This window comes from Hyperolius riggenbachi, chromosome 7 (genome assembly GCF_040937935.1).
Source record: "Hyperolius riggenbachi isolate aHypRig1 chromosome 7, aHypRig1.pri, whole genome shotgun sequence".
Taxonomy (NCBI): Eukaryota; Metazoa; Chordata; class Amphibia; order Anura; family Hyperoliidae; genus Hyperolius; species Hyperolius riggenbachi.
The window spans coordinates 115,239,087-115,266,523 of NC_090652.1; the positions used below are offsets into that span (position 1 = coordinate 115,239,087).

Consider the following 27,437-nt stretch of genomic DNA (forward strand, 5'->3'; position numbering starts at 1 on the left):
TCAGGGTGTCTATGCAGCACTTCACTACAAATGTCAGAGCAATGCCTTATAATACAGTGTGACAGAAAGAGAAGATGCCACTTACCATTTTGGCCATCTGAAAGCAAAAAGTATGACTGCCACCATCAGGGCAAATAACGCCATGAGTGAAATCGTCCAGTTTTGCCAAGCAGCCTCTGAAAAGTAAAAGATGAAATGAGTATCTTCTTGAGCATTTAAAGGGCCTCTATGGCGAAAATTATGCTGTTCCATTATCCCCACATAATTTTTTTAACATGAACAGTATAACTTTTACCATAGAGTTTGTGTTAAAAAAAAAAAAAAAACGCTTTAAACACATCTCTGCCTCCCTACACATCTGAGCTGCGCCATTACTGATAAGAATTTGATGGACTGGGAAGGCGCATGCGCGAGCCGCGGGAGATGGCCGCATAGGAGAGGAGCTCCGTATCCCACCGCCGCCAGCAGCGATTCCCTCCGCTTACCCAGCCTCAAAAACGGGCGGCTTTGCACGGGACAACCTCCGCATCCTTCTCCGCAGCCTATGACAGGCAAAGGGGCCCAGAAAAACACCTCTGCAGCGGGCACCATGGAAAAGTTCCTGCGCCCCCCTTCCAGCCAAGATGGCGCCGGCCACGCAGCTCTACAGGACTCTCAGCTCTCTGACCAGGCAAGTGCAGGGGGGAACACGCAGCCTCTCACAGCAGACCTGCTGGAGCAAACATTAAACAGACACTACCACAACCTCCATGACTCCCTACAAAATGTTATACTATCTGCTGTGCAGGAGCTCCGGGCAGACATATCAGGGCTGGGGGAGCGCACTCAGGCATTAGAAGACAAGATGGATGCTCTAACTGTTAAACAAGCTGACCTAGCTGAGGAGCAGCAACTCATGCAGTCTGACATAAAATCAATACGCACAGCACAAGAAGACATGGAAAACAGAGAGCGGAGACAAAATGTACGCATTAAAGGGGTATCCATGTCCTTAAAAAGTGAACACATTGTGACCCACTTGAAAGAACTGTTCCATACTATTCTGCCTGATATGCCAGAAGAAATGTGGAGGATTGATAGAGCCCACAGATCTTTAGGTGAACGGCGCCCTGGTACTTCAAGACCCAAAGACATTATCGCGAAACTGCACTACTATGAGGCCAAAGACGCCCTGTTTAGAGCTCTTAGAAATACAACCACCATTTCATTTAAAGGAGACGATATAGCTATATACAACGATTTATCATTAATAACACTGGCTAAACGCAGAGCTCTTAGACCAGTTACGCAGCTACTCAGGGATGCCAATATCCCATACAAATGGGGTTTTCCTTTCCGACTGATTGTAAACAAGCAGGGCCTGACCCTCACTTTATCTGATTTTGACGATGCACCTTTATTTCTTAAACAAATGGGACTTAAACTCCCTAACACATCTACACCTGCGTCCCGCTCGTCACCTATGTCATCACCCCCACGGAAGATGCGACATGTCTCAGAATGGTCGAAAGGTCCGATCCGCAGTATTACCTACCCTGACAGAGCTGACAATATGGAAGACCAACCATCTGGAACCTGAGCATGGGCCTTAACATAACTTTCTGCGTCTCCTACGGAGACAGGATATTGCCCTCAAACTGCCTGCCCACTTCACATAACCAGCTTATCTGTTCTCCCCCTCTTTAACCGCTAAGCTTTATTCGATTAGCTGCCTCTTAACCATAGCAGCGAACTGAATACACTCCCAAAGCTGGCGGTGGAGACCGGTTTCTCTCACTACTATACCACACTCTGTTTACTATGTTGATTGTTATTTGCCTTCTCCTGAGACTCCTCATGTACCTCCGGGGGACCTTTTCTCAATTTGATCATTCGTTTCTACGAGTGACCAACTTGGGGAGGTCTCCATATAGGCAACAGTTTTATGTTGCCCCTACAACAGACCACTGTAATAACAGTGGCATGTTATGCCAGATTAATGTTCAGATTATTATAAATGTTTTTAGTTTTGCTTTTCTTATTATTGTTACTTCTCCATCTATATTAGGTATCGTTTTTAGGTCTATTGGGTCTGTCTTAGGAATATATGCAAACGCTCACATCATCTTTGATAATGGTTAACTTTCTGACCTTAAACACCAAGGGACTAAACACACCTCAGAAGAGGTTCTCTCTGTTTAAAGATTTACGAAGACTAAATATCGATTTAGCTTTCATACAAGAGACTCATATATGCAAAAAAGATCCGCCTCGTCTCTATAACAAGCTATATTCTGAGGTGTGTTTAGCCTCAGGTCCCAAAAAGAAAGCAGGGGTAGCTATACTCTATAAAAAAACACTCCCTCTACAGATCTCTACGACTGTCGCAGACCCCAAAGGGCGTTATCTAATCCTAATTGGTTCCTTATTAGGTAAACCTATCACTTTGGCTAACGTATACGTCCCCAATCAGGACCAAATACCGTTCCTAACAACCTTTCTTAGGAAACTATTTAAAGTCACTAAGGGCACTCTACTGATAGGGGGAGATTTTAACCTAGCTTTCTCTGACATAAAAGACCGATATATCCCTCCTAACAAGACCACTACATCCTTCCACAATCGTAATTCTCGTAAATTCAGAACACTACTGAGACAATATAGACTATTAGACCTATGGCGGATATCCAATCCCACCTCTATAGAATATACCTTTTTCTCTCCACCACATGCATCCCACTCCAGACTAGACTACCTGTTTTCAACAGCCTCTATATTACCTTTATTGAAGGAAGCTGAAATACAACCAATCGCATGGTCGGACCATCAAGCTGTTACTGTAGAGATTGACCTATTCTCCCATAGTCATAAACCGAATTTTTGGCGGTTAAATGAAACTCTACTACAAGATAAGGAACTTTTTTCAAGACTAACAAATGATCTGCAATCCTACTTTGACATAAATAAGGGCTCTGTTTCCTCGGTAGGGACTCTCTGGGAAGCTCATAAAGCTTTTATCAGGGGACTATTCATCTCGGAAGCTACTAAACGTAAAAAAGCAGCGTCATTCAAACTCTTAACTCTTCACTCAAAACTTAAACAGGCACAAAACCTTTATAAAGATGATCCCTCCCAGACGCACTACACCACTCTACACACTATAAAACAAGACATCCAAGCCCTCCAATCCACACAATTAGAAAAAAGCCTGAGATGGACCAGACAACTCTTTTTTGAAAGAGGCAATAAACCCCACACCATTCTCGCTAGAAAATTAAATCCAAAATCATCCCAACAACTCATTTACTCCATTAAAGATCCTCAAGGAACCACACACTTTCATCCTCAGAAAGTTGCCCAAATCTTCACAGAATACTATCAGCAACTCTATAACCTCCCCCAACCACTTCACCATCCTACACATATGCTTAAAATAGACGAGTTCCTAAATCAACTACCTCTACCAAAATTAACGGAAGATAACGTCCAGCTTCTAAATTCCCCTATAACAACTAAAGAAGTCCTAGATGTAATCAAATTCTTACCTTCTTCTAAGGCCCCTGGCCCTGATGGCCTACCATATTCCTACTACAAAAAGTTTAAATTCATCTTAGCTCCCTATCTGACCCTCTTAGCTAACACACTTATGGAAGGGAAAATTGCCCCCAACTCATTTTTAAGCTCCCTAATCACCATGATCCCTAAGGAAGGGAAGGACCCACAACTTCCACAAAGCTACCGCCCAATATCACTTCTTAATGCGGATCTTAAAATAATCACTAAAGTTCTAGCTAATCGCTTAAATCCAATCCTCACATCCCTAATCAATAATGACCAGGTTGGTTTTATAATGGGCCGCCAAGCAGGAGATAATACAAGGAAGGCAATCAATTTGATAGAACTAATGAATAGATCTAAAGAGCCTTCTCTGCTTCTGAGTCTAGATGCAGAGAAGGCTTTTGACAGACTATCTTGGCCATTCCTCTTCAGAGTTATGGAACATCAGGGGTTCGATGGACCCTTTCTAACTCTAATACGATTCCTCTATTCCTCTCCATCCACCTCAGTAAAATTACCTTTTGCGTCCCCAACACCCTTCCCTATCCTCAACGGTACACGGCAAGGATGTCCCCTCTCCCCTCTATTATTCGCCCTTAGTATAGAGCCACTCGCTTGTGCAATACGACAGAACCCGGATATTGTGGGCGTTAGGCAAGAAACTCGAGATTATAAAATTTCGCTTTTCGCGGATGACATCCTTTTAACCCTGACTCAGCCGCTCACTACACTTCCTGTCCTACATACTATACTACGGAACTTTGAGTCCATCTCAGGCTTTGAACTCAATCAGGAAAAAACTGAGGCACTACCTATCAAGATCCCACAAAACCTACTCGAAACCCTACAAAACACTTTTCATTATAACTGGAAGACACATGCTATCAAATACCTGGGTATTCACCTGACTCAAACTTATTCTACATTATATAAAGCAAACTATCCGTCTCTGATCCAATCTATACTCTCAGACCTACACAAATGGACGGCATATAAAATATCATGGATTGGCAGAATATACTCCCTCAAAATGAATGTCCTGCCACGATTATTGTATTTATTTGAGACCCTCCCCATTCAAGTACCACCCTTACAGTTTAAAATATTACAACGTGCTTTCTTAAAATTTGTTTGGAATAACTCCAAACCCAGAATTAAATCCACTATTTTAATGGCATCCAGGGAACAAGGAGGTCTGGGATTACCCAACTTAAAACTATACTACCAAGCGGCACATTTAAGACAACTTTCTGAATGGTCTGATCTCAAAACATTCACTAAATGGGGCTTTATTGAAGCAATGAGTATTTTCCCAATATCATTACCAGCTCTAATCTGGCCCCAGACCCCGCCAAAGATCCCTACTGCTCAATTACTCCCTACTATTAAATTCACTCTGCAAATATGGCGGGCAACCGCAAAAACTGCCAACCTTAGATCCCCCTTATCCCCACTTTACCCTATACTAGGAAATCCAGCCTTTATCCCAGGTATGGCAGAGGATTTTATGGGCAGATGGTTCACCCTTCAATATACTAAACTTAGCAATTGGACTGACATACGAACAGGAAAAATTGTAAAGAAGCAATAGAGGAGAAAGTACGATTTACAACTAAGCTCACTATGGAATACAATCAAATTTACTATTTTTTGAAATCCCTTCCCAAGGACAATAACCCTATACCCACTTACACTCCATTTGAACGTCTATGTGATTATAAAGGGCATCAAAAAGGCCTTATATCAGCAATTTATGTCTTGCTTCTTGATAAATCCGGTTCTGCAAAACCTAATCACTCATATATGACAAAATGGGAACAAGCTCTGAACCAAACTATAAGTCTAGAAGACTGGTCCTCTATCTGGGAAAACGCTAAACACACCTCTATGTGCACACAAGTGAAAGAAAATATTTATAAAATATTATTCAGATGGTATAGAACTCCTGAAGTATTAGCTAAAATTTATCATGATGTGTCTAACACCTGTTGGAGGGAGTGTGGTCACATAGGTTCCCTGGAGCATATCTTCTGGTCTTGCCCAGCTATTCAACCTCTATGGATAGATATCCAGACTCTGATCTTAAAAGTAACAGGTATACATATTCCCATGGATCCTATATATATGCTGTTAGGCAAACCTATCCCTAAAGTCAAAAAATATACCATGAGATTAATAACTCATATTCTCACGGCCACTAGACTCTCTCTGGCCTCCAACTGGCGCAGTCTTTGTAGTCCCACAACACCCGAGATTATGGCTAAAATCAGATGGACCAAGCTAATGGAGTTTTTAACAGCTCTATTACGAGATTCAGAAACCACCTATGATAAAATATGGGATCCATGGGAAACATATTTCTTGAACTATATGCCCCCATGATTGAATTGGAAGTTTGAATGGTAACAGGGACCTGAGGAAACTATACCTTAAACATCAACTACTAAACGGAAAGACAGACCCACGCAAATAGACCTTTTCCTCCTAGTTCTATTTTTCTCCTTGTTCTTTTTAAGTTTTATTTTTCTCTCAATATATACCCCCTTCTCTTTTGCCTTACAATGTTAATAATACTCCTTAAGGCTGTTTATAGCACCAAGGTACAAATAGAAACCGACATTGTTAGAAGGACGATAAAATGTCATAACCTCTGATATATATGTACCTCTCCTGCTTACAGAATCCTGTATATGTGTATATATCTACATATGTATAATGATCACTCAATGTTTTTGATCTAGCTGTTTATGCTTTGTGAATTCACTTAATAAAATTTTGTGTTAAACGAAAAAAAAAGAATTTGATGGACTGCCTCTAACGACCGCCTAACGCCGATAGGCGTCGCAGGTCGTTAGTGGTATAGCATGGAAACGGCCGATCGTTCGAGCGGCCTTTCCATGCCAGTTCACGGAGGGTGTCTCCATGAACAGTCGGCGAGCCGCCGATCGCGGCTCACAGGTGAAATGTAAAAACGCGGGGAAGAAATCCCCGCTGTTTACATCATACGGCGCTGCTGCGCAGTAGCGCCGTAAAGGAGATCGGCGATCCCCGGCCTCTGATTGGCCGGGGATTGCCGGCATATGATAGACTGAAGCCTGTCAGTTCCGGCGCAGGACAGATTTCCGTGCTGCGCCGCCGAGGTAAAGGAGGGGAGGGAGAGAAAGCCAGGGAGGGCGAAAAAGCTGCGGAGGGGGGCTTTGCGGAGCCCCCCCCCCCCCGCAACACAAATATAGCCGGCGGCGATCAGACTCCCCCAGCAGGACATCCCCCTAGTGGGGAAAAAAAGGGGGGGGGGAAGTCTGATCGCCCTGGCACAATCACGATCTGTGCTGTGGGCTGGAGAGCCCGCTCAGCACAGATTACCGCAGCAGAGCCTGGTCCTTAACCCATTCGCGTTCCGTCGTTTTCACGTGAGAAATGTTCACCTCCCATTCATTAGCCTATAACTTTATCACTACTTATCACAATGCACTGATCTATATCTTGTTTTTTCCGCCACCAATTAGGCTTTCTTTGGGGGTACATTTTGCTAAGAGCCACTTTACTGTAAATGCATTTTAACAGGAAGAATAAGAAAAAAATGGAAAAATTCATTATTTCTCAGTTTTCAGCCATTATAGTTTTAAAATAATATATGCTTCCATAATTAAAACTCACGTATTGTATTTGCACATGTGTCCCGGTTATTACACCGTTAAAATTATGTCCCTATCACAATGTATGGCGACAATATTTTATTTGGAAATAAAGGTGCATTTTTTCCATTTTGCATCTATCACTATTTACAAGTTTAAAATAAACAAAATATAGAAATATTTCATCTTTACATCTTTACATTGATATTTAAAAAATTTAGACCCTTAGGCCCCGTTCACATCACAAACGCGGATGGCCATGCGTGCGGAACGCGTGCGGACCGCAACGCGTACGAACGCACGCCATCCGCGTTTGTGTGCGTTGCGTGGCTGATCCCATCACTGAAAAGTGAATGGGACAGGCATGCGTTTTTACAAAAAATGCATGCAGCATGCGTTCCCGGACCGCACAGGTCCGGAACGCATGCAGTGTGAACATCAGACATTGCACTCTATGCGTCGTGCGTGTCGGCCACCTGCACGCGTTTCCAAAACGCGGCTGGAAACGCGTGCAGTGTGAACGGGGCCTAAGGTAAATATTTACATGTTTATTTTTTTTTTTAATTGTAATGTTTTTGTTTTTTTATAGTAAACATTTATAGTAAACATTTTATTTGGGTAGTTTTGGGAGGGTGGGAGGTAAACAATAGATTTATAATGTAAATGTGTGTTAATTTTTATTTATTTTTTCTTTCAGGTGTAGTATTACATTTTGAGTTTGTTTACATGACGTCACTCTAAGCGTAGCACACGCTTAGAGTGACGCATCGGGGAGGGAACAGCCAGAAAAAACACAGCTTCCGAGAGAAGCTGTCGCTTTTTCAGCGGGGGAGAGGAATCAGTGATCGGGCTCCATAGCCCGATACATTGATTCCGTGGCTACCGAATCCGCGGCCGGGAGTGCGTCTACGTCCAGGAACCAAAATAGGTTAAGTGGTTGGTTCATACACACCTACCAACTATTTGTCCAACTATTTGCCAAACTTATCAAGCCCCATACACACGCTCAACAGCGGTCTTTTATGCAGCACAATTGTCAAACAACTTTTGTTGTGAAACAAGTTGAAACAACTAAAAAAAGTATTTTGCTATTGTTCAAAAAGCTGATAAGACTGATAAGAAGTCAGTCCAACAGTTAGGCTGCATTTCCACTTGTGCGGTGAGAACCGCCGCAGTAAAAATTCGCATGCGGATGCGAATTTTGCATGCGGGTCTATGTGAATTTTCATATGAATTTGCATGCGAATTCGCATGGATGACGATGTATGCGAAATTAACCATGGCACTGCCATGGTTAATGGTTCGCATGAAAATTCGCATACCCAAACCGCATGCGAATTTCCTATTAAGTACATTGTATGCGATTCACATAACGGTATGCGGTATGCGAATTCTGATGGCTCTGCCATGCGAATGCTTTCTGCACAGAAACACGCAAAGGAATCCTGACAAGTGGAAACAGTCCCATTCACTTGTATTGCTATGCGAATTTGCATGCGAAAAACGCATGCGAATTCGCGATAGGCCTCGTTTCCACTATCGCGAATCCGCATGCGTCTTGCGTATGCGGATTCGCATAGACAATATAAGTGAATGGGCCTGTTTCCACTTATGCGTCTGCGGGAGCATTTTATTGTGCGGAGAAAATCTGCACGGCACACCCTGCAGAATTCGTCTGCGTGTGGAATGCAGGCGAATCGCACACAATGTATTTAATAGGGAAATCGCATGCGTTTTCCCCATGCGTTTTCGCATAGGTATCAATGTAAATTCACACAGGCAGTGACATGGTTAAAATCGCACATACCCTCACCTATGCGAATTCGCATGCGAATTTGTCGCTTAAAAACCCATGTCAATGCTTACTGGAATTGACATGGTTAAAATCGCATAGAGCAAACTGTGAGCGATATGGCGTGAAAAAACGCATGGAAACGTGAACGCATCCGCACCCGCATGCGGATTCGTTGAATCGTTTTCCGCGACGGAATCGCAATGCACAAGTGGAGACGGCCCCTTAGATTGACTTCTAATCTGTCTTAGCAGCTGTTTAAACCATAGAAAAATACTTTTTTTTTAGTTGTGTCAACTTGTTTCACAGCAAAAGTTGTATGGGGCTTAAAGGTACATACACACGTCTGATTTTTCCAAACGACCAGTCGTTTAGACCGGTCGTTTAGACGTCAAGTCAGAAGTGTGTACAAACCATCTTTCAGCTGAACGATTGTTTGTACACACGTCTGACTTGACGTCCAAATGACCAGTCTAAACGGCCGGTCGTTTAGAAAAATCAGACGTGTGTATGTACCTTTACAGACAAGTTTGGTAGACAGTTGGAGAGATAGCTAGTAGGTGTGTATGAACCTTAAAGGGGCCCATACACCTAATGATTTTTCCGCCGATATACAGCCATTTCGATCACAGTGATCGAAACGGCTGTGAAAATCGCCACACACACCGCTGACAGAACAATTGATTTCCGTCTGAAATCGATCGTTCCCGTCGATTCCCGTCGACCAATCCATGCGGAAGATTTTTCTTGGTCACCGGCGGGTCGGGAGTGCGTCGATAGCGGCGTTCGAATGGCCGACGACCGACGCAATGCAGCGGGTATACATTACCTGCTCCGCCGGCACGAGTCCCGCTGTCACTGCTGTCTTCTGCGCTCTGGTCTGGTCTCCGGCATGCTCCACTTCTTCCTGCCCGGCAGGAAGTTTAAACAGTAGAGGGCGCTCTACTGTTAAAACTTCCTGCCAGGCAGGAAGAAGTGAAGCATGCCGGAGACCAGACCAGACCATACCGGAGAAGACAGCAGTGACAGCGGGACTCGCGCCGGCGGAGCAGGTAATGTATGCGGGGGGGAGCGGCGGCAGCAGCACCACCACCACAGATTGTGAACGGTTTCAGGCTGAAATCGGTTCACAATCTGTTTTCAGTAAAGGTGGCCATACGATCCCTCTCTGATCAGATTCGATCAGAGAGGGATCTATGTGTTGGTCGAATCTGATGGCAAATCGACCAGTGTATGGCCACCTTTAAAGACGCTACAGACAGAGCCGTGCTATTTAACTAGCTTAGTAAATAAACAGGCTGCTAATTAGTTACTGTACTTAGCAGCCTATTTATTTATTTACTTAGCTAGTTACATAGCAAAGCTCTGTAGCGTCTGCACTGCCTGTGTTGTAAATCAGCTGTAGAGTGTCAGCAGAGAGACAGTCCATCAGATTCTTATCACTAATGACACAGCTCAGATGTGTAGGAAGGTAGAGATGTGTTTAAAACTTTTTTTTAACACACACTGTATGGTGAAAGTTATGCTGCCCATAATAAATAAATGATGTGGGGATAATGGAACGGCATAATTTTCACCATAGTGCCCCTTTAAAGAAGAAAGAATGGAAACTTTATCAAGACAGTTAGGGCCTGTTTTCACTGGGAGCCGCATCCATTTCCGACTCGAGCGTGGCACCTGCACTGTTGCGAAGCCACAGCCGAATTATAGGGATTCGGATGCGGTCTAAGGTAAACTGCAGCTGAAACCTTTTTTTTGGTCTGCTCACGATTCGGATGCAGCCTATTAGTTTCAATAGGTTTTGATTCTGCATCTGAATTCACGTGTAGAAAATAGCTGTGATTCATTGGTAGTGGAAATGGGACCTTAAAGGGACTCAGAGATGAAACTAAGAAAAGATTTTAGACATACCTGGGGCTTCCTCCAGCCCCATCCCCCTGAATCGCTCCCACGCCGCCGTCCTCCACTGCCCACAGCTACGAGAACTGGGTCCCGTCACTGACATTATCGGAGCCAGCCTACGCAGGATAAGTGCGCCCTCTACGTATTTCTTCAGTGGCTGCTGGGGAGATACGCAAACAGCGCACTTCTCTTACGCTAGACTGGCTCCAACTGACGGCATTAGCGGTTCTCGTAGCTGCGGGTAGTGGAGGACGGCAGCGTGGCAGCGATCATGCCGGATGGGGCTGGAAGAAGCCCCAGGTATGTATAAAATGTTTTCTTTGTTTCATCTCTGGTTCACTTTAAGGCCTGGTTTGGTCTGTGCTGTAGCAGTACCATATCAGTATTGTACAGATGTGTAGTACACTGGGAAGGAGGATGCTACTAAAGGATGTATAAAATGATTAAAAAAAAAAGTTTAAAAGGCAAGAAAAAAAACTTGCTACAACCATGTCCCGTGTTTTAAACGGTTTTTAATCATTTTGTACAACTTTTGGGGGCAGACATATGTTTCAGCAGATAGAAGCTGAATGATAGCTCTCCCTGTGCTAGGCAATGTAGGGGAATATAACAAATATATCCCCCTACTGATAACCTAATTCCCCCCCCCCCCCCCCCCCAACACATAATTCAGAGCCTGGCTATTGCCGGCACCCAAATTACAGTGATTTCAGGAGAGATTTCCCCAGCATCGCTATAGCCGTAAGTAACATTACAGTCTAAGGCAGTGCCCAAGTCAGGCGCTATGTGGTGCCGTGCAAGTGCTGAGATTACCTGAGACTCCTCCCTCCGAGTGCCACACCTCCAAACCCCCTTGAGGGTTGTTTTTTTTTAGCTTGGTCAATTGTTTGTTTTTACATTTTCCCCATCCGCTATACTACTTTTTGGAGCTTGACCTAATTACAATGAAGCAAGACACCACTCCCTTGATGGTTGGTTCTTCCACTTTCAAACTGAAACCCGTGGTTGACGTTCTGCAACCCGGTTTAGTGAGTACTCATTTGTTATCTTTCCGTTCAGTATTACTTAATATACTACACTATAGCGGGCTCTCGGTTCTCTCCTGCATGCTTTTTACCTTCCTCTGGAAGAACAACAGGTATTAGAGACTCCCCATTATTAGATGTGCAGGACTGCTCCAGGGTCCAAGCCAGAGCCAGGGCATGCCATTCATCTGATTAATGGCAATGCAATCCATTGTCCCGGAAAATAATTCTGGTTAGAATTTTACTCAGCAGATGGCAACAGACCAGCGTGACGGGTTTATTGCATGGGCATACTCTGTATATTTATTTCTGCAGCAAAAAGCAGGCCAGCGGACATGGTCTAAAGGTGTCCATACATCAGACGATGTCTGGGCAGACTGACCAATAGACAGATCTCTCTTTGATCGAATCTGATCGGAGAGAGATCTAATGCCTGCCCATACACTGCAGGCCGATTCCCAATCTATTTCAGCATGAAATCTCTCTGGAATTGACCTTGTGACGCCGCATCCGCCGCCTCCTCTCCCCTGCGCTGTCCCCCCCGCCACTAATCAAGAAGCATCTACATAGATTACAACAGACTTTGCCGCAACACAGAACCAGGTTGCTGATTTCACCTGAACCTAGGCTTTAAATCAGAAATAGAGCTTTTTCAATATTTACCAGTAGAGATGACCCAAACGGTTCACCCGCGAACTTATTCGCGCAAACTTCGATGGTTCGAACACGAACTTTATGGCGGTTTGACCCGCCCCCTATACTACATCATTAGGGTCAACTTTGACCCTATACATCACAGTCAGCAGGCACAGGGTAGCCAATCAGGCTACACTCCCTCCTTATAAAAAGAAGGCAGCATCAGCCATTTCACTCACTCGTGTGGCTGCAGTAATTAGAGAAGGGAGAGGTGCTGCAGAGACATTAGGGAAAGCTTAGTTAGGCTACAGTTAGGCTTGTTAGGTTGCTCTTTCTTGCTGATACTTATTGCTAAAAAGCACTCCTCATACTCAACAGCTCTTTTGAGAGCTAATGTTGTTCTTGTGATCTATTTTTTTTTGTGTGTGTGTCCCACAGACACGTGTGTTGCATATACAGCCCTGTCAGTCATTCGCAGCTGCTGGTGGGACCTTGGCCCCTTGGTAATTCCTACTGTGCCACTGCCAGGCCCAGCACATTCAGTGACTACCTGTGTGTGTGACAGCTGCACATTTGTAATACCCATCACTGCATATACCTACCTGTTGTTCAGTGCACCCACCTACCTATGTGACCACACATAGTGTCACTGCACCTGTTCACGGTACCTGTGTGTGTGTATGACAGGTGCACATTTGTAATACCAATCACTGCATATACCTACCTGTTGTTCAGTGCACCCACCTACCTACGCGAGCGCATGCAGTGTCACTGCACCTGTTCACGGTACCTGTGTGTGTGACAGCTGCAAATTTGTAATACCAGTCACTGCATAATTGTTCACAGTACCTGTGTGACCGCACGCTGTGTAATATACCACTCCGTGCATACCTGTTAACTGCACCTGTGTGACAGCTGCACATTTTATTGTAATACCAGTCACTGCATACCTTTCACTGCACCTGTGTGACTGCACATTGTATTAGTCAAGTCAGTGCATACCTTTCACCCCCCCCCCCAATATGGGCAAAACAGGCAGAGGCAGGCCACCCGGCAGGTCTGTTCGAGGTCGTGCTGTTGTGATTTCGTGCGGCCCTGGACCAAAGCACAGTGTTCAGAAGGCGCGTGCCATCAACCCCCAAGATTGTCAGGACGTAGTTGACTATTTAACACAGAATACCTCATCTTCCTCAGCTTCCGCACGGAACCGTGACATGTCTTCCTCCTCATGCTGTGATTCTGGCACCCCACTTAACACTTAGTCAGCCACCACCACCAAAGTGCCATCACCCCAGGGCTCAGCGGTGTGGAATTTTTTGTGTGTGTCTGCCTCAGATGAGAGCAATGCCCTCTGTACTCTCTGCCACCAAAAATTGAGCCGTGGAAAGACCAAGACCCGCGTAGGGACAACTTCCTTATGAAGGCACATCATGACAAAGCACAAACTGCAATGGGATGACCACCTGAGGAAAAGCAGCACACAGAAGCAAAGCCACACACCGCATTGGAAGATACCAGGCCGCAATTATTTCTCAAAAAAGGTGATACCCAAACTGTACCGTGATGTTGAAAGGCAAGTAGTGTCATCTCTGGCACACAGTGTTGGGTCAAGGGTCCATCTGACCACGTGGTCTGCAAAGCACGGTCAGGCCTGCCCGAAGACTAAGTTAGTCCTCACACACAGCATCTCTGCCTGCACGCCGTGTGACTGCCTGCCCCAAGATTAAGTCACTCCCCACACAGCATCTCTGCCTGCAGGCCACTTGACTGCCTTCTCCGCCACCACCAACAGTGTCCAGGACTCCAGGTGGATTCCTGAATTTTTAAGGCCGCTGCTAGCAGCCGCTGCTAGCAGCCGCTATAATAATTTTTCTGGTGCGTGTACATGCGTGCATAATTTTTCTGGCTGCACTGCAGCTGCAACAACAAAACAAAAGGCATGTACATGTGTCAATTCCTCTTCGTGATCGGTACCTTGCCACGGAGAAGGGGCTTGTGTATCACAATGAAGCAATGACCGACGGCTATATGAGTGTCTCAGAGGTGGAGCACACCCAAGATAATAAGGTCGTTGCTTCTTTGTGGACAGACCAAATTCGATCAGCTGGACAGTCACTGTTGTTCTGTCACTGAGCTACCTCATCCCAGCGACCATATGGGCTTGAAAACCGCCATGGCCTGCACTCTGCCCATGGTGCGCACCAGTCCAGCACGGCCGTCACTACACAAACAGCTGTGTGCGGTGCATTACACAGTGAGTTTGGTCTGTCAGTGTGAAGCAGTACTCTAATTACACTCCCTGATTGATGTATACACATGCAAGAAGTTTTAAAGCACTTTAGGCCTCCAATTTAGCATGCAATGTGATTTCTGCCCTTAAAACGCTGCTTTGTGTCAAATCCAGATTTTTCCCCGGGACTTTTGGCGTGTATCCCGCTCCCCCATGCAAAAACTCAGATGTTAGACCCCTTGAAACATCTTTTCCATCACTTTTGTGGCCAGCATAAATGTTTCTAATTTTCGAAGTTCGCCTCCCCATTGAAGTCTATTGCGGTTCGCAAAAGTTCACGCGAACCAAACTTTTTGCGGAGGTTTGCGTTCGAGGTTCGCGAACCAAAAATCGGAGGTTCGAGCCATCTCTATTTACCAGTAAGTGTGGCATAAAAAAGTTTAAGAGCGTTCAGCCAGTGGAAATAATCCCAAAGCATGTTCATATTTTAGAAATGTATGTTTCTTTGTTTGTAAATGTATATAGGGGCAGCCATATTTGCTGTCAGTCAGAGGTTAAATGTATGCAGCGTATTACCAGTCCTCCTGCCATCAGGTGGAGCCCTCCAGGAGACAGCTGCACTCCAGTCACTCCAGCTGCCTTTGTACACAGATGTGTTCTTTGGTCGTGCTCGGATTCTGGCAGTATACATTTCACCAGCTTCAAAAAGTGATCCACGGACTTCAAGGTTCTTGACATCTTCAAGAATATTGAAAATCTGACTGTCCTATTACAACATGGAAATAGAGTGGTTACCCTACAGTCATCAGTTCCATCACCCACTGATGTCATCTCTGTATGCAATTACTGTTACCTGCCAAGATTCAGCAACCTTCTTGTAGCGCAGCTCATAGGCCAGGTTATCTCCTCTGTATATATCAGTATCATACAATGTTTTCCAAGAGATATTCCATGATTTATTATAATCCTCAGAATAAGAGACTGTCAAATTGAACGGTGCCACTGGTTTAACTGTTGGTTAAAGAGAATTCAAATTTAGTAGAAACTAGCATAATTATGACCGCTGGGCATTGCACAGGTTGTAGAATGATTTACAGTGGGGGAGATTAGTGCAGACATGGGACTTGTGGATTGGTTTGATTTCAGAAATAATACAATCAGTCAAGAATGATTTAATTTGAGGCTGGATATACACTTAGATGTGCGGCCTTGCATCAAGGGTCGGGCCCTATAGACCACTTTGTTAGAAGGTCTGACCACCAGCACGGGTCCTGACGAAGTGGTCTATAGGGCCACGCCATACATCTCCAGCTACATTATCCTCCTGGGTTTGTATGGTGTCACTGCAGGCAATATTGTTCACTCAGGGTTGCACTTCAATTGCATTCTGTAATATTTATATATACTGCACTTGTGCATTGCTACTATTATAGGAATTATTTATGTTCATTATGCACAGGCAATTTTTTTGATTGCTTATATATTGTACTAGCGACTTAGCGGACAGTGCGCGTGCGCGCACCCGTCTGCCCGGCCGGCCTCCCCCTGGCTGTCCTGCTCCATCCAAAGGGCGTCCCTGCGGCACATACGCAGGGACACACACACATGGACACACACTGACGCAGAGACAAAGGGGTCTTATTATGTAGGATTATTCAGAATATGTCACTTATATGTATATGATTTTTGCGTGTATACATCATATGACCCGGGTCATACTCTTGTATGAACGGTGGGTCATTTATACACTAGGCATTTGTATATCGGGGATACCCTCAGGGGCGTACCTAGAAATCCCCGGGCCCCCCTGCAAAAACAAAAATCCGCCCCCCCCCCCTAGAGCCCGCTCAGGGACTTTTGGGGGGCAAGAGGGGTCGTAGCATAAGAAGAGAGTGTGGCAGATCGGTGGGGAGGGGGGACATCCCCCCCCCCCTCCCTCACCTCGGGCTCTCCTCTCAGCGCTCCCCTCCTGCAATCATTGGTGGCAGCGGGCAGCAGCAGCAATAACACATTACCTCCTTCTCCTGAGGTCTTCCGTTCTCTAAGAGCAACTTCCTGTTTACACTTCTAAGAGCAACTTCCTGTTTACACAGGACGTTGCATGAAGCTCTTAGAGAACGGAAGACCTCCGGCGAGAAGGAGGTAATGTGTTATCCTGCCGCCACCGCTGCTGCTGCCCGCTGCCACCAATGATTGCAGGAGCGGAGCGCTGAGAGGAGAGCCGAGGTGAGGGAGGGGGGGGGGAATGTCCCCCCTCCCCACCGATCTGCCACACTCTCCTCTTATGCTGCGACCCCTCCTGCCCCCCAAAAAGTCCCTGAGCGGGCCCGCCCCCATCCCCTATTGTTACGCCAGTGGATACCCTGTACAATCGGAATAACCAGTAACCCAAGTACAAATACCTACATAGTTGATGTGTGGTTAGAAACATCACCAATTCTGGTATATTTTCAATTGATAAAATACAACAGAAAAGGAAATATTAGGGGGAGGTCCCTGCCTTTGTGGGCTTACAGTCTAGAGCCTAGGTTCTCAACGTGGAGTACGTGTACCCCAGGGGGTACTTCTGATGGTTCCATGGGGTACTCAGGTTTAATATACTTAAAGAGAGTGTGAAGCGACTTTAAAAACAGCTTTTTAGCTTATATTCTACATGGGCATGTTTGCCCCAGCTAAAACGCTGCTCTCCTGCGGCTGAACGAGGGGTCTTTACACCCCCAAAACCCCTCCGTGGTGTCCGGGATCGCTTCCTGTTGAGGCAGGGCTAATGGCTGCAGCCCTGCCTCTCAGCGCGTCTATCAGTGCTGATCGCCGCCTCTCCCCTGCCCCTCTCAGTCTTCCTTCACTGAGAGGGATGGGGGAGAGGTGGAGATCCGCCGCTGATAGACGCACATGGAGGTAGAGCTCCAGCCATTAGCTCTGCCTCCAAGAAGAGCAAAATCTACGACCAAGTTGGTCGTGGATTTTGCAGTGGGGTATTTGGGTGTTAAAGACCCCTCGTTCAGCCGTGGGACAGCGGCATTTTAGCTGGGGCAAACATGTCCATGCAGAATATAAGCTAAAAAGCTGTTTTTAAAGTCGCTTCAGAGTCTCTTTAACCAAGAATAACAGATTTAGTGTTTTAGAAAATGATAAATCATATTTAACCATCTTAGCGGTATGGACGAGCTCAGCTCGTCCATCACCGCCGATGGCTGCCGCTCAGGCCCTGCTGGGCCGATTTTGTTCAAATAAAAAGCAGCACACGCAGCCGGCACTTTGCCAGCCGCGTGTGCTGCCCGATCGCCGCCGCTCTGCGGCGATCCGCCGCGAGCAGCGGCGAAAGAGGGTCCCCCCAGCCGCCTGAGCCCTGCGCAGCCGGAACAAATAGTTCCGGCCAGCGCTAAGGGCTGGATCGGAGGCGGCTGACGTCAGGACGTCGGCTGACGTCCATGACGTCACTCCGCTCGTCGCCATGGCGACAGGAGAAGCCAAACACGGAAGGCTGCTCATTGCGGCCTTCCGTGTTACTTTTGGCCGCCGGAGGCGATCAGAAGAACGCCTCCGGAGCGCTATCTAGTGGGCTTTCATGCAGCCAACTTACAGTTGGCTGCATGAAATAGTTTTTTTTTTATTTAAAAAAAACCCTCCCGCAGCCGCCCTGGCGATCTTAATAGAACGCCAGGGTGGTTAAACAACACCAAATTAGTTCTTTAGCTAATTAAAAGCAATCATAAATGCTTTGAAATTATTTAGAACCAATTATCATGTACTATGAGTAAATATACATTTGTAAAGAGGTACTTGTGATAATGTTTAACATGCTAGGGGGTACTTGGCTTAGTGGATGAGTCAGTGAGCCTCAAAATCTAGGTATAAAAAATTATAAATCTTGTATTAAGAGGAGCATTTTAAGAATACGTTGAAGGTTTTTAGACTCTTAAGGTAGCCATACACTGGTCGATTTGCCATTAGATCGACCAGCTGACAGATCCCTATCTGATCGAATCTGATCAGAGAGGGATCGTATGGCTGCCTTTACTGCAAACAGATTGTGAATTGATTTCAGCCTGAAACAGATCACAATCTGTTGAGCTGCTCCTGCTGCCTGTGCCTCCCCCTGTATACATTACCTGAAGCTGGCTCCCGGGCGTCTTCTCCACGCTGCACCGCACCGCTCTGTTCCGGCTCCATCCCGGCGCTTTCTGTGTCACTCCGTGACCAGGAAGTTCAAATAGAGCGCCCTCTATTTGAACTTCCTGGTCACTGCAGTGACACAGGAAGCGCCGGGATGGAGCCGGAACAGAGCGGTGCAGCGTGGAGAAGACGCCCGGGAGCCAGCGTCAGGTAATGTATACCTGATCGGATCGGCCGCCGCTAGCGACGCGCACCCTACCCGCGGGCGATCGAGGGTAATTTCCTGCACGGCGCGATTGACGGACCGATCCGATTTTGGGAGGAAATCGGATCGGCGGGTGCGTTTAGCGCGAACGATTGGCAGCAGATTCGATCCCAGGATCGAATCTGCTGTCGAAACGGCCGCGAATCGGGCCAGTGTATGGCCACATTAAAGCATGATGGACAAGCTGAGGAAAAGTGAATTGAGTTTCATGAAAGGAGTGAAGGTTTCGTAGAGAGATGCTTTATGGAGATAAGTAAAGAAATGTATGAAGAGGACAGCTCATATTACTATACCTTATTAATCATACCTGTACTGTGTGACTTAATTATACAGTGATCATTCACCAGAATGAGTGTTTGGCATTTAAAACATCAAAAACAGTCAGCTCCAACCAGCAACAAACTGTTTGGCATGTATACTGCTTTGAAGATGTGTCCACGTTTGGACCTCAGTATTGCTGAACAAACCAAATTCCTGCTTCTCTACTAAACGATCGTGGCAGAAGAACGCGGACATGCTGGAGCATTATTTTGGAAAAAGAGTCAAATATGGAGTTGCAATGTTAGACAAAATCTGTGAGGCTTCAGAACTTTACTAGAGGTGATTTGTTCACAATCACTCTATGGAAATTCTCCATTCTCCATGGGGAAGCACATAATCAATCTTAACAGGTAATTCAGTTGTAAGTTTCTGACTGGCTTGTAACAATCGTGTCACCATGACAAGGTGAAAGGTTCAAGGAGAATGAATGGATTTTCTAGACTAGAGGATGATGGGAGAGAACATTTTGGATAAATCTGGCTCATTAAAGGGAGAAATAGGCCATCAAGCCATTTGGTTATTTATCCCTGGGCATTAGTTATTAATAGAAGTAGCCTTTTTTGTGGTGGTTCATCTCTACTAGAACCTATGACTTGTCTTACATTTGTCAATGATGCTGTATGGTCCGCAGGTCTTCGGTGCTGCTTTATTCCCACTGACATTATCATGAACGGATATGGTGTAGTAAGTGTCAGAATTAAAATCTTCCATATCGATAATGCAGATGTACTCATCATCTTTCCTCTCCGATGGAAACAGTTCACAGACATCTTCTGACTCTTCAAAATCCCTTTAAAGGATAAACATTGTACAGATTAACCAATTCACCTCTAAGGAATTTTCCACTTAGACACCAAAGCAATTTTCACATTTCAGCTCTGTATCCATTCATTCGCCAATAATGTTATCACTACTTATCGCACTGAAATAATCTATACATTGCGTTTTTTTTTCATCGCAAATTAGGCTTTCTTTGGGTGGTACTTTTAGCTGAGAATAATTTTATTTTATATGCATTTTAACGGCTTTACGACCACTTCGCGCCAATTGGCGTAAACGCAGCAGCTCCCCCAGGACCGCGTAACGCCAATTGGCTTCAAGTCCTGGGGACTTGTTTTGCTGGGGATCGTGCATGCCAATGCACGCGCATCCCCACTTGAAAGGCGGAGCTCATCTCCGTCATAAGTCTCCCAGTCTCATCTGTTAGATGGCACCCCGCTAGCCTGGCAAGTCGGGCCAGTCAGCACAGGCGCAGTTCACCCGTGTGTGCACCCCCTGTCTCGCTCCCGCGGTTGGGAGAGTCCTGCGGCTGGCCAAGCTAATGGGGCTTCTACCGGGCAAACGAGGAGGTGGAGGAAGAGGGCGTGGGAGCAATCAGTGTTGGGGGGGGGGCTGGAGGAAGCCCCAGGTATGTATAAAACTTTTTTTTAGTCAAAAGCACTAAGAACTGGGACCTACCAGGAATTGGGTGTGGTTGCAATTTGTTAAAAAAGTGATTTCCATTGCGATTTGTTCATTCGTGATCACTCCCGAAATACTACATGCAGAGTGTTTGGGATTTTATACAAATCACAAGCATTGTAGTGGAATCACCCTCCTAGGGTTCCTGGGTCTTATCAGCAAGTGCGTGGGAAGCTCTGCTAAAAGGTCCTGGCCCTTAGGGCCCTTTTCCACCTGCAATCGCTAGCGTTCGTGCTGAACGCTAGCGATTGCTGAATCGCAAAACCGGCGATTCCCCCGACGTTTGCGGCCGCGATTTTGCTATGCTATGCACTGCATAGCAAAATCGCGGCAATTATCGCTCCGCCGCGCGTTCGCGTTCCCGACAAAAGCGAATCGCGGTAGTGGAAATGACCTACCGCGATTCCTATGTTAAAAAGCAAACCGTAGCGATTGTAAAATCGCTAGCGGTTTGCGGTTTTGCGTTTCAGCCAGCGCAAACGCGCTGGTGGAAAAGGGCCCTTAGTGACTGTTGTTTTCCAGGGCTGATTTTAGCAAATCAACTCAGTGTGCGTTACACAAGGACATCAGACTGCATAGACAGCACTGTCTGACGGCACACTCATGCCCTGCACAGCACTGCATTCCAACATCACACTGCTGCATGCATCTCTGCGTATCGCAGTGCCATCCCAAGCCCTAATGCTGTCTTCACAAAGCCTCCAAAGTAAAGGCTTGTACACACGCCAGATAACCTGTATCCAAGGCGTACGTTAAAAAAGGGCGCTGGGAAAAAAGGGCGCAGGGTTTTAAAAGATAATCATGAATAACGTTTAAAAAAAAATTGTGTTATATTTCGTTTAAAAATAATGTTTTATAAAGTTATAAATCATTAAATAATGTGTATAAAATCGGCAATTTTAAAAACGTTAATCTTCCCTGTTTAAGAATTGAAATTTATAATAACGTTTTATAAAACATTAATACGAATTTTCCTAAAGCTATACCTAACCCTACTCTCACACAGAACCCTCCCTGTACCTATCCCTAACCCTAAGACCCCCCTGTTGGTGCCTAACCCTAAGACCCCCCTGGTGGTGCCTAACCCTAAGACCCCCCTGTTGGTGCCTAAACCTAAGACCCCCCTGGTGGTGCCTAACCCTAAGACCCCCCTGTTGGTGCCTAAACCTAAGACCCCCTGGTGGTGCCTAACCCTAAGACCCCCCTGTTGGTGACTAAACCTAAGACTCCCCTGGTGGTGCCTAACCCTAAGACCCCCCTGTTGGTGCCTAACCCTAAGACCCCCCTGTTGGTGCCTAAACCTAAGACCCCCTGGTGGTGCCTAACCCTAAGACCCCCCTGTTGGTGCCTAAACCTAAGACCCCCCTGGTGGTGCCTAACCCTAAGACCCCCCTGTTGGTGCCTAAACCTAAGACCCCCCTGGTGGTGCCTAACCCTAAGACCCCCCTGTTGGTGCCTAAACCTAAGACCCCCCTGTTGGTGCCTAAACCTAAGACCCCCCTGGTGGTGCCTAACCCTAAGACCCTCCTGTTGGTGCCTAAACCTAAGACCCCCCTGGTGGTGCCTAACCCTAAGACCCCCCTGTTGGTGCCTAAACCTAAGACCCCCCTGTTGGTGCCTAAACCTAATACCCCCCTGTTGGTGCCTAAACCTAAGACCCCCCTGTTGGTGCCTAAACCTAAGACGCCCCTGGTGGTGCCTAAACCTAAGACCCCCCTGTGATAAGCATTAATAACGTTTTAAAAAAATATGGTGCGGTTTTTCGTTTAAAAATGTAAAAAAAAAAAATTGTGCGGTTTTTCGTTTAAAAGTAATGTTTTAAAAAAATATTGTACTGTTTTTCGTTTAAAAATAATGTTTAAAAAATTATAAATCATTAAATAATGTGTAATCATGAGAAACAGTTATAAAACATTAAAAGTCTCCGGGCGCCGCTTTTAAAACGTTATTTTTCTCCGGCGCCCTTTTTTCCTGTTGGGCGCTGATTAAACGATATTTATTATGGGAGTGAGTGGTGGCGCCCTTTTTGTCCACCTGCCTCATGCGCCCAAATTTCCTGCTTCCGTATCCAAGATGGTCATTCAGCAATGTCTCAGTAAAGAATCTACTGTGTGCATAGCTGCCTCCAATGTCGTTTAAAGATCTCTGGCACAGCAGGTCACTAAACGGCACCAACGAAGGAACGATGAATAAGGATTGCCTAGGTAGCCCCTGTGATACCAACGGCCCTGGTAGACTCTAAATAGTGAAGGCACAAGAGGAATACATTACTCAAGGGACTACTAACCAGTCCATTGTTCGGTGGATAGGATTTCCCAGAATTCTTGTCTCTCTGTTCATGCCTTTGGGTTTGCTGTCTTCACAGAACAAAGCAGAATATCAAAAATGTTACTTACCTGGGCAGTGAAGGCACATACATATGCACTGATGCCCACAGGGTTCAGGACCCGCTCCCTCATGCAACAGATCTGAGCTGAGTGCTGTAGAAAATACAGGGTAGTGATGTATTGTGTTGCTATGGAGGTGGGAGGAGAGGTAACAGCACTCCACATTTCTCGGCAACACATTGGAGCCACCATTCACATGCTAGATTTTTGGCAGAGGCTGTCCCAATTGGCAACCTCGGCCAAGAACCATCACGTGTGTATGTGAGCCTAAAGGGTATGCTTCTATATGGATACTGCTGTTGCTTATGCCATGGGAAGCCAGATATTTTTATCCAGAAAGAGGGAGGCATAAGCAAGTGATGATTACAGAGAAAATTTGTTCTAGATCAAGGGAAATGGCCTACAAAGCTGCTTACCATTTTGCATCTAATATGTATGGCGTGTCACTTGTTTCTTCATTGTCACTTCTGTATATACATGTCAATGTGTTAATGAAATCCAAATGGCAGGCGAGATCTCTGCAACCTGAAAAGGATGTATCAAGAGACATAATAAATATCCTAAAAAAACCTAACTGTGTGTTAGATGTCATCTAAGGTTAAATGATCTTTTAGCCCAATATGAGTCTAGATGGGGGGCTTGGGAGGAGCGGGTAAATTTGGTGGAGTAGTTTGGATACTGGGATGCTGCCATTATTGGTGGCATTGGTGGTTTGGATGTCCATGGAGATTTATTGGGGATGGATGGATTAAACACCAGGACCTAAAGACAATAAATGGTTCCAGTAGTCAGACCACACCCACTCTATAGTGGGAGCGCCTGAGGATAATACTGCAGATCCTAAAGGCACAGCAATCAACCTGAGGAAGCGGCTTACGCCGTGAAAGGCTTTCTCTCTCAAAGTGCTCAATAAAGTTAGAAATTTTGAATTCGTAAACACGTGAGAGGTCCTCATTTGAAGGAGGACCAATTATTTTACCTTCCCATGTTGTTAGCCTTAATTCTTGGTACATACATAGTTTGTTTTTCTGGGTGCCTCCAACTTTGCCTTTACCTGGGTCTAGTGACCCCTGGACAGGGGTATCCACTCTACTAGGAGAGACCTCCAAAGAGTGGATACATTCTGGAGCTGCGACCAGCAGCCTACTCTCACAAGGCCGAGTGGGGACCGTATTTCCCCTCCTGCTCATATGAGTGGTTGCATCGCTTGCAACACAGGTTTGTGAGTATAAACTTCTACTTGTTTATACGTGACTAGAAAAACCAAAGATAATACACCAGATTGGGCTTCCAGTGTCCCTGTGTTTTTTCTCCCTTCTCCATCGATGATTATAAATTTAGAATTAGGCCCCAATAACCATGGTTAGGGGACAGAAAAGTAAGAGACTAGTATCCAAACTACTCCACCAAATTTACCCGCTCCTCCCAAGCCCCCCATCTAGACTCATATTGGGCTAAAAGATCATTTAACCTTAAATGAAAAGTAAGAGACTAGTTTTACTGTGTAGAGGGATTGATTATCGCTATCGAGAATTCCCCCCCCCCCCCCCCAAAAAAAAAAATCATCAGAAAGTGAAGTGGCTAGGACTAGGAGATCATTGAGTGATGGACATCAAAATGGCCAGTGCAACAGTGTGGGTAGTTTTAATTGTATGTTTTTCAGATGTGCTGTAGTACTCACTGCGGTTATGTAGAGACCCTATAGCCCAAAAATTGACCTTGTACACAAAGACATAACTACAAATCATAGTGCCTCCCAATAAAACTTTAGTGCTCCTCTCAATGTTTACTCCCCTCCAGGGGCGTAGCAATAGGGGTTGCAGAGGTAGCGAACGCATCGGGGCCCTTGGGTCAGAGGGGCCCCAGAGGGGCCCTCCCTCAAGTAAAGTATTAGTTCTCTATTGGGCCTGTGCTGGTAATAATCACTTCTATAGATGCTTTACATAGTAGTAATCATTAACAAACTGTTCCCCATCCACTATTGCACCTCTGACATTGTGGAAATCCCTGGCAGGTTTTGGTGTGCTCTATCAATAGTTATGTATAGCGTGCTTGGGGGGGGGAGGGGGGGGCAATGTAAAACTTACAACGGGGCCCATAGCTCCTTAGCTACGCCACTGCTCCCCTCTTTCCCTCCACAGGGTGGTGACTCCCAGGGGCTGCATCTGCTGGGGGTCATACAAGTGGATACTCTTCCAGAACAATGCAGCTACCATTGCTTCCACACCCATAATGAATAAGGCCACCACAACACCTGTCCTAGTGGGGGGAAAGTTAAGGAGTTGGGAGTCTCCCACGTCTTTAGGTCCCCTCTCCCACCACTGTGGCTGCAGGTAGTGTTGGGCGAACACCTAGATGTTCAGGTTCGCGAACGTTCGCCGAACATCGCTGCGATGTTCGGGTGTTCGCACCGAACTCCGAACATAATGGAAGTCAATGGGGACCCGAACTTTCGTGCTTTGTAAAGCTTCCTTACATGCTACATACCCCAAATTTGCAGGGTATGTGCACCTTGGGAGTGGGTACAAGAGGAAAAAAAATATTTGAAAAAGCTTATAGTTTTTGAGAAAATTGATTGTAAAGTTTCAAAGGAAAAACTGTCTTTTAAATGTGGAAAATGTCATGTTTCTTTGCACAGGTAACATGCTTTTTGTCGCCATGCAGTCATAAATGTAATACAGAGAAGAGGTTCCAGGAAAAGGGACCGGCAACGCTAACCCAGCACAAGCAGCAGAACACGTGATGGAACAGGAGGAGGCGCAGGAGGAGAAGGCCACGCTTTTTGAGACACAACATCCCAGGCCTTGCATGAGGACAAATAGCGTGCGGATATAGCAATGCTTTTTGCCGCCATGCAGTCATAAATGTAATAAAGATGAGAGGTTCAATAAACAGGGACCGGAAACGCTAACCCAGGCCAGCAGCAGCAGCAGCAGCACACGTGATGGAACAGGAGGAGGCGCAGGAGGAGAAGGCCACACTTTTTGAGACACAACATCCCAGGCCTTGCATGAGGACAAATAGCGTGCGGATATAGCAATGCTTTTTGCTGCCATGCAGTCATAAATGTAATAAAGATGAGAGGTTCAATAAACAGGGACTGGAAACGCTAACCCAGCAGCAGCACACGTGATGGAACAGGAGGAGGCGCAGGAGGAGAAGGCCACGCTTTTTTGAGACACAACATCCCAGGCCTTGCATGAGGACAAATATTCCCAGCAGACACAGAGTGGCAGTAAACAGAATGCTATATAGTGTGGCTGAGCGAGGTACACAGAGTGGCAGTAAACAGAATGCTATATAGTGTGACTGAGCGAGTGGTGTACTACTATTCCCAGCAGACACAGAGTGGCAGTAAACACAATGCTATATAGTGTGGCTGAGCGAGGTACACAGAGTGGCAGTAAATACAATGCTATATAGTGTGGCTGAGTGAGCGGTGTACTACTATTCCCAGCAGACACAGAGTGGCAGTAAACAGAATGCTATATAGTGTGGCTGAGCGAGGTACACAGAGTGGCAGTAAACACAATGCTATATAGTGTGGCTGAGCGAGCGGTGTACTACTATTCCCAGTAGCGACACAATGACTGGGGGGACCCTGGCTAGCGTGGCTGGAGCGCGAACTACCCTGCCTGCCTACCCAAAGCTAAACCCACAGACAAATGGTGGAGATATGACGTGGTTCGGGTATTTATTTACCCGAACCACGTGACAGTTCGGCCAATCAGAGCGCGTTCGGGTCCGAACCACGTGACCCGTTCGGCCAAACACAGCGCTAGCCGAACGTTTGGGGAACGTTCGGCCATGCGCTCTTAGTTCGGCCATGTGGCCGAACGGTTTGGCCGAACACCATCAGGTGTTCGGCCGAACTCGAACATCACCCAAACAGGGTGATGTTCTGCAGAACCCGAACAGTGGCGAACACTGTTCGCCCAACACTAGCTGCAGGCAGAGCAGAATCATCCAGCAGGCAACCTAGGAAGGTGCTTTGGGCCTAATGGATGTCAAGGCCCCCACCTGCTACCTTCTCCGACCTCTCTCCACTTCAGCTTACCAAACGGACCACAAGGGGGGCCCAAATCTACTACCTTGCCTAAGGCCCCCATTACATCTTAATCCATCTCTGG

General features: G+C 46.0%; 1 protein-coding gene across 2 annotated transcripts in view; it reads right to left on the minus strand.

Moving 5' to 3' along the window:
• The window catches only part of IL21R (interleukin 21 receptor), a 77,599-nt gene that overhangs the window by 20,270 nt on the left and 29,892 nt on the right, over nucleotides 1-27,437 (minus strand). For both annotated transcript variants that reach the window (XM_068244547.1, XM_068244548.1), the window contains exons 4-8: nucleotides 23,724-23,832; nucleotides 20,062-20,249; nucleotides 15,611-15,768; nucleotides 15,334-15,523; nucleotides 86-176 (exon numbers count right to left, since the gene is read on the minus strand). In XM_068244547.1, coding sequence (XP_068100648.1) covers nucleotides 86-176; nucleotides 15,334-15,523; nucleotides 15,611-15,768; nucleotides 20,062-20,249; nucleotides 23,724-23,832 — 736 coding nt within the window. The remainder of the gene's footprint in view (nucleotides 1-85; nucleotides 177-15,333; nucleotides 15,524-15,610; nucleotides 15,769-20,061; nucleotides 20,250-23,723; nucleotides 23,833-27,437) is intronic.